This window comes from Colletotrichum orchidophilum (genome assembly GCF_001831195.1).
Source record: "Colletotrichum orchidophilum strain IMI 309357 chromosome Unknown Scaffold_293.1, whole genome shotgun sequence".
Classification (NCBI taxonomy): Eukaryota; Fungi; Ascomycota; class Sordariomycetes; order Glomerellales; family Glomerellaceae; genus Colletotrichum; species Colletotrichum orchidophilum.
Window position 1 is genome coordinate 1 of NW_019173249.1, and position 7684 is coordinate 7684.

The 7684-nt window shown below is 50.0% G+C and overlaps 5 protein-coding genes across 5 annotated transcripts; 2 read left to right on the forward strand and 3 right to left on the reverse strand.

Moving 5' to 3' along the window:
- Positions 1–972, reverse strand: CORC01_14434 (mitochondrial chaperone bcs1; the record flags this gene model as incomplete). Its single annotated transcript, XM_022626045.1, has 2 exons — positions 1–716; positions 851–972. Coding segments are annotated over 2 exons (838 nt in total), but the record flags the coding sequence as incomplete, so codon positions are not given.
- A 1179-nt stretch (positions 973–2151) lies between these two features.
- CORC01_14435 (uncharacterized protein) lies at positions 2152–2544 on the forward strand (the record flags this gene model as incomplete). The annotated part of the gene is made up of 2 exons (XM_022626046.1): positions 2152–2214; positions 2263–2544. The coding sequence occupies 2 exons, from the start codon at positions 2152–2154 to the stop codon at positions 2542–2544; spliced, it is 345 nt and encodes a 114-aa protein (XP_022467443.1).
- Positions 2545–2741: 197 nt separating this feature from the next.
- On the reverse strand, positions 2742–3662 carry CORC01_14436 (uncharacterized protein; the record flags this gene model as incomplete). The annotated part of the gene is made up of 1 exon (XM_022626047.1): positions 2742–3662. One exon carries the CDS (start codon positions 3660–3662, stop codon positions 2742–2744), a length of 921 nt encoding a protein of 306 aa, XP_022467444.1.
- Positions 3663–5377: 1715 nt separating this feature from the next.
- On the forward strand, positions 5378–6342 carry CORC01_14437 (uncharacterized protein; the record flags this gene model as incomplete). Its single annotated transcript, XM_022626048.1, has 2 exons — positions 5378–5634; positions 5688–6342. 2 exons carry the CDS (start codon positions 5378–5380, stop codon positions 6340–6342), a joined length of 912 nt encoding a protein of 303 aa, XP_022467445.1.
- Positions 6343–7533: 1191 nt separating this feature from the next.
- On the reverse strand, positions 7534–7647 carry CORC01_14438 (uncharacterized protein; the record flags this gene model as incomplete). The annotated part of the gene is made up of 1 exon (XM_022626049.1): positions 7534–7647. One exon carries the CDS (start codon positions 7645–7647, stop codon positions 7534–7536), a length of 114 nt encoding a protein of 37 aa, XP_022467446.1.
- Between the last annotated feature and the right edge of the window lie 37 nt (positions 7648–7684).

The window sequence follows — 7684 nt, forward strand, 5'->3', positions numbered from 1 at the left end:
CGTCGACGTCCTCGAGCAGAACGACGCAGCGCTGGGGAAGGTCGGCGAATAAGGCACTAAGCCGCATATCGTCGATGCCGGCAAGACTAACGACATAGATATCGAGACCGAAGCAGCCGGCAATAGACATACTGAAGCTTGACTTCCCGGTCCCAGGGCGGCCGTACAACAGGTAGCCCCTCCGGTACGGCTGCCCACGACTGACGTACCAGGACCGAGCGTTGGGGTCAAGAAAGGTGCTAATGTCGTCTATGAGCGTTTGCTTCAGTTCTTCCTTCATAATGACGGTTTCGATCGGCCTGATTTCTCGAGTCATGATTCTTTTCCAGCCATTATTATGGTGCTCGAAAATTGAAGTTTTGTCTTCTGAAATTTTCAGGTATTCAAGGCGGCATTCACCCATGAGATCTCGCAGGATTTGGGAGGAACCGCCAACACAAGAAACAGTCATTGTCTTGCGAGGAAATAACGCCACTTCGTTTTGCGTGCATTGCAGAAAGAGCAGATGCCCTTTATACCAAAAATACAATCGGTCTCTCCACGGGGTAAATCGAAGGGGCTTCTTGGTCGTAGTGTCATAGTCTGGACGGAACAAGGCTCGTCCTCGCCTGCTGTCGACGCTGACAAGGGATGAACGAGCGTTTTTGGCAAAGTCTTGGGAAGAGACCCAGCATTCGAGCATATCGTATCCTTCGTCAGGATCGTGAACGTCGGTTCTACATGCTGCCGGACATTAATACTGTGCTGAAGCAGTGGAAGGAAGGACCACCAACTTAAGTAAGCATCTACGAAGCCTCCCACGGTGTTGCAAATGAACTTGCCACCAACAATGAACATTCCGCAGACGCACAAAATTGTGGCAAAGTTGTTCAGCGTTTCGTTGAGAAGCTGGTTCAGCGCCGCCATGGCGCCGGTAAAGCCAGGGAAGAAGATGTCCACTACGGAGACCCCAGTAGAAGTCGTGTGGTGCATGGTGTCGATTTGAGAAGTGTCTAACAAAATATGGGTAGCAGTCAACGAGCTAAGGGTAATGATAGTTCAGGATCAACCTATTGACCGATTTATAGCAAAAACAAAAGCTGTGAATAGAGTTGAGATTCGGAGAGTACTGTTGTGCGGGCGTTCACCAGCCGAACTGGGCAAACGGCTGGTCTTTTATATTTTGAGCTCTGTCTTGAGAACACATGACAAACCTCACCATGAAGAAGCTGCAAGCCTAATCATAGGACTCGATGCAGCGTGCGGCGCTTGGGTCTGGCCACAGCATGTTGAAGGAGGCGTCATGCTAACCCCCTGCTGTCAGGCAAGAGCTGGTCTCACCTGGAGCGTTCCGAGTTACAGCCACGACTTTCACTGGAATAACCGTCGACCTACATCCATAGACAGCATACCCGGCATCCTGGCTTCGCTCATTCGTCGCTTGGGGCTCGTCGGGAATCTGTCTATGGATCCTGCTGTGGCCGCTGTCCTGGTCGAGGCACCCACGGACACATACTTGCAATGGGGCGTTCCTGGCTATGCTAACGCGTTCACGCATGAAATATTTCTATCTGAGATCTATCTTATGGGATGCCAGCTTGCACTTCGTATGTTGCGTTCTCATGCAGCTACAAATCTCTCTAGAGTGGTGGGCTTCTAACGCGTTGTGAAGACCCACACGCGAGTGAATGGATTGCGAATGGATGGATGGATGGATGGATGGATGGATGGATGGATGGATGGATGGATGGATGGATGGATGGATGGATGAATGGATGGTGGGGAACCTGACGTCAGATGATATGGGGCAGTTTCGGGCCTATGTAAACCCGTGATCATAACTGGGGCTTCGCGACATGATCAGGCGTCAACGCGGGGTGACCTGCTCACAAATCTACTGCCCCTCGAGAAAGATTTGGACAACTGCTTGCGCGCTGACATTTTGAGGTAAGCCCTGTCGAATGCTTCTACCGCTTTATCTAACGATTTTTCTTCGGCAAAGATCCTTCAAGTTTCCCTCTCTGATTGCTACCGCGACCCAACTCAAGATCCTACGCGATAACCAACGCGAAACCTTGCACGAGACCTGACGAGAATACCGAATATCAAGCCGGCGCAAGACGCGACGCGAGAGCGGCGACAGATCTGCTTTACCCCACAACGGTCGATGGAATGAGAAAGATTCGCACAAAGACTTCGTCAGACCACAAGCTCGTCAAGAAGTGCGAGAAGGAAGTATGTGCACCCAGGACTTCAATGTGATTAACGCTCACTTAGGAATAGACCGGACATAAGTGTTCAAATCCCAAATGGCAGGACTTCAACGACTTGGCTCGGTATGTACCAGGCCCGGATACGGCTATTTTACTAGTAGACATGCACCTCAAGTCTGGTGAAGGGAAAGCTGTTTACATTCACGATTCCAACGACGAGCAAGTGGATATGGTTGGCATGGAGTACAAGGGATTTACTGTCATAATTCCATGGGTGGCTGGACTAAAATTTGTTTGTTACGGACCATGTAGAGTCGCCGAAGTTGTGGTAACCGAAGTGAGTTCTACATAAGTCGTTTCTGACTGTGCGTTAAGTACATTGCTGCCTTGCCTGAAACTGGGAACATGATAAATGGAGAGACTCCTTTGATGAAAGGAACCGTTAGTGTACCTTCACTTTCCATACTAAACTCGGGATGCGAGAGTGCATGTATGACATCTTTTGCCGTCGCTCTGTATACCCTTTGTAGCTCATCTAGACAAGAGTCATTAATGGTTTTCGAATATCAGGAGGGTGCAAGGCGTTATACCGTCTTGTGATTGGAATGTATCGACGGAATTGATCGGATTGACTGGTGCTGAAGCTGGGAGATCCTCTTCGTCTTCACTGTCATCACTCTCGGCACATCGTACGTTAGTTTTGCCACCAGCTTGATGATCTGGTCCAACCTCGCGCCCAGCAGCCTCGATCTCGGGTCTGTGAGAGACCTGACGATTTCTAGTGGCCAGCTGAGAAGCCACAATGCTCCGGGCATTGATGTAAAGGTCCTGATAAGTCATGCTGCACTCATTCCGAATTTCTGACGATGCTCGGTACCTGGTGTTGAACTCGCTGCCGGGCCGCGAGGTACCGTCATTCATTTCGCCTGGCTCAGAGTGCACGACCATGCTTCCGACTGACATCAAGTCCTTGGGCCCTCCCTTTAGCCTGGCTCGTTTGAATGCGTTTCCAGAGTCCTTGGCCGAGCTTTCTTGGGTTGAACGGGGTGTTGACAGAGAACGTTTCCGAAGGGACGTATGAGAGGGCCGCTCTTCTTCTTCTCGCTTTTCTGCACGATACCTCTCGACTATCGCTCGGGCTTGTTCTGTAAAAGCAGGTGGAATCTTGCCTTTACCAGGCCATTGCGCTAAAGCGTCGTTGAACTGCTGTCGCTCAGTGGAGAGTGTAGTTATGGTGGATACAAATAAACAGAGATAATAGACCGGATCCCCGAAATCCTTTCGTATGTTGAAAAGAAACTTCTGGGCTGATTGATGCCGACTTCTCGTTGGTTGAGCAGCTGTCGCATGGTATGGTGGATTGCGCAGTAAGATAGCCGTACGGTTCAGTCTTCTGCTCAAGTCTTCATCAGAAAATCCGTGCTCATACTGGTCCAGGAAAGTGGTAAGACTGCTGATGTGCCTAGCCATTGTACGGATCTTGAGAGAAGAGGGGGGATGAAGTGAGAAAGGCTGTGGAAAACGTTGTAGAACGATGAATAAATAGAGAATGGATGAGCGGGGAATAAATGTATATATGGATGGACAAGAGCGGACTGGATGTGTTCCTCGGCATTTAGCCGCTCAACTCCTATTTGATGGAGAAAAGTGGCGCAAATTAAGAGCCCTGTTTGCCAATCGTCTGGTATTGTCAAGGCATGTACATGGTATCCACCCATTCATACATCTCGCGACTATCTATTCCTTTAAATCCATCCATTCGTCTATCTTTCATTATCCAAATGCTTTCAATCGTGCGTCAAGAGACATGATAGACCGAGATGTGACTCGTCCGCAGATGGTCCTAACTTTGGCCGAGAACGATTGACAACACATAAGTGGGCCACGATTCTGGAATCGCTCGAGAGGGAACAGCGAGATGACGGTTGAGAAACGTGACCATTTCGCAGGTTGCAAGTGCATCGGTCTAGCAACTGTCGAGCGTCAAAAGATCACGTCTATCCTTGCGAAGTGTTGCGGTGCGTTGCCAATGAGAGACACAGGCAGCACAGTGCGCATGAAGAAGAAGTCACCGATAGCTGGCAGATACAACCCTTCGTACATTGCCAGTTTGGTCGAGGGCTCCCAACCCCCTAGCAGAACTCTTCGTTCGTGCACATACATTGTGTCATCACACTCGTGCTTAGCACACCTATCCATTCGCATTACATTCGCCATGCCGGATTCATCTATTCATCCAAGGCCTATGTTCGCCAACACGTTTTCTGAGCCAGTCTGTCTATTTTGGGAGCGGATGATCAACGGCACATATGTTTTCAGGACGCTGAAATCTGTTTAAGTGGGCCAAGTGAGATAATGGCTCGGGAATCTTCACCGTCTTCTTGTAAGCCGCAGCTTCATCGGCCTAGCCATATTCTAGCTGCAAAAGATCATCCAGTTTCCAGTACGAGACGCAGCGCACGTTCTTCATAGGTCTCTGCTAGTGGCGGAGAAGTCTCCGGACGTGTCTGTCAGTTGATCCCAACCACTAGACTTGTCATCCTACTCAGATACACCTCCAACGTTTATAGTGACGCCTCATTTACACGCACAAAAAGTGTATGGCCTTTAATGAGTTCGCAACAAGCAAGTGGAAGAGACAATGCATTAATTACACACAACATATCACCGATTGGGGTCCAAAAACAAACAACCGATTTTCAAGTCTTATGCAACTATTCACAGAAAGATGCTTATCAGCGGTTTGTGGTGAGGATCACGCAACTCGCAAAGAGAGGTAAAAGAATGCTTCCTCACGACGTCTGCGGGGTAAAAAAACATCTGATCTTGTCCATTTTTGAATGGAGGCTAGGGCGGCGGTGGAAGGGAGGATTGAATGAGCGAGTGGATGCATGATTGGAGGATGGATGAATGCATGGATGGCTGTATGTCTTTCACCCTGTAATGGGGATTCTGCTCGTCTTGGCCTGGCGGGCTAAGTCTCGGCCAAAGACAACCCTACCAAGCCTCAGATTAGGTGAGGTAGGCTACATGGACCACCGCCAATACAAGAAGACCACGATATAAGACCAGAAGGCTTGTCGGTTGCCATCTACATAGAATTGCGCTTCGGTTCTACTAGCGAAGGTTCAACCAGCAACATACCAATCTGAGCCTATTTATCGTCTCAATCTAAACGCTTCAGCATGGACGTGCATCCCATTCATCTCTACAGGACTGTCCGAGTGGCAGTGAGAGAGCCTGACGGAACTCTGTTGACTACAGAAGGCAAAGAACAACAGATTCTATACATTCAACAGGACGGTATATTCGGCGGTACCGGCCAAGTGGCGATACATCTGATGCAACACGAAATGATGAGCATCCGAGCAGAAATCATCCGCTTCTCTGCCCATCCTGTGTGTAACTACGTTTGGAGTTTGACAACCGATCATTTCAAACTGTAAGGATGCCCTTGCGATTTCCAACTTTGGGGATAGATCTGACAATTAGCAGACGGGTGAGGTTCACATCTCCATGGCAGCCCTTTGCTCAGATTGCCCGGGTTCCATCTCCACAAGGATCTCGGTATAGAGCAAGTGCCTCCTTCTCTCGTTCTCCCGGCGAGGTGGCTGTGCGGATGGGCCCGTCAGGCCGGGCGGTAGGCACAGCTACTCAAACTCTCGTCGCTGGCCATGGCTCACCCATGACTTGTTCAGTCAACATCGATATCTCGGAGGACGATTTGATTGTCATTTTTCAACCAGACGATCCAACTTTGGCCCCTGTGCTTTCCCAAATATTCACAAGACCGCCCTTCGGGTGGAATACAGAGACTGTCCAGCCGGATCCCTACTACACCTACGACTCTCTCAGCATGCCAGATCAAAACAATATGGGTTATGCACCTGACGCAGAAAACCACAGTGGAATCTGCTTCCCGTATTGCAGCAGCGTCATCTCTCCTTTTGAACCAGGACTCGGCCGGCAAAGTTGCGTTTCAGATCAATACCAATTGCCATATGCAGATCAATACAGTCCAGCTTCTGGATCAACACTCAGCATCGGCTCAGAAGAACAAAACAGTGCACAGTTCACCACCATCAATAGTGCTGGCACTCACTATGATGCTATTGATGACCGTTGCATCGTCGTCAAACTTCTGCCGTAGGCGAATGGGGGGGTTTACGATGGCTGCGGCCAAAGGTGGATAAATTACTGATTGGGACAAACAACTGGAACGACGATCATCAGTTTGTCTAGTATCCCTTGGATGTTCAGGATGTGTGATGAGTAACACGCTTGAGGGGAAGGTCGTTGAAATGCATCGGTAGAGATATGATGGTGGCCATCTTGATTGATTGATTGATTGATTGATTAATTCCTACTCGGTTTCAGCCACTCTTTTAATCAGCAGCTATGCCCGGAAAGCAAGGTTTGGCCAACAGCCGACGCGTCCACGACAAGTCGCGACGTCCCACTTCGCCCTGCTGTTGAATCAAGGCCAGCTGTCTCCAAATTCCTCGCTGCACTGTCTGTCCTCGGGTTAATTCTCTCTGTTGAAGAGTCTCTCCCTGCTGCATTAATTTTCCCCTGTCATGATTGTTTTCCTTGCCTCTGAACTCCCTCTTTCGCGTCTTCCTACTTCGGCTCTGTTGGTGGTTACCACCATGTTGGCTTCCGCATACCTACAGTCTCCCCCCAGCGCTCAGCTTCGCTTGTTTCTCTTGTCCGCATCCTCTCAGACTCGCATGTACCGTATCTCAGTTGTATCTGTAAATCTTTTTGCTGCCTCCTGCTGGGTTCCTATGTGGCTCTATGTTTCCATCTTTCGACCACCACCGCCGTCCACCGCCTGGGGTCGAGCTCGATTCGCAAAACACAATGCTCCAACCGCTTCGACTCGTCCGATTACTGAGTATGAGCGCTCGTGCACAGGTTCCGCAGACATTGTCGTACGTTGAAGGGGCGACAATCCTTCTTCGCGGAGGTGGCGACAGGCGACCAATCTGTCTGTAATCTGTAGTATTTTGCGGCACCGATCGTAGCATGCCTAGTGTCTGGTGCTTTCTCTGTGCAGGAGGTGATACCTTTCTGTCGGGCTCGTCGTCGTTGCTGTCGCGGGACGTTGCAAACTTTGTCGGGGGTGATAGGCGACCCATAACCTATCGGTGGCTGTTGTGTTGATATGTGTTTGGGCGCGGTCGTTGTGCTTCGCGTGATAACCCGTAACCCGCCAGCGAAGGTGGCGATGGTGTTGTCTGTTGACGCGTCGTGCCACGCAGGGCCTGAAGGAAAAACGCAAAGACCTGCACAACAGCTGTGCCATGGAGCCTGTTCTCGTCGTCGTCATCAAGAACGTCTAGGTTAGGCACGCGCACAGAAGAGTATACGATGGTAGGATCATCCGGAATATGTAGGAAGACGAATGCCTCTCCTGTGACACAAATCCATACTGGATGCCTTTGCCGATCATGTACGAGAAGAGCTGGGTCACAAAAGCGGCAACGAGC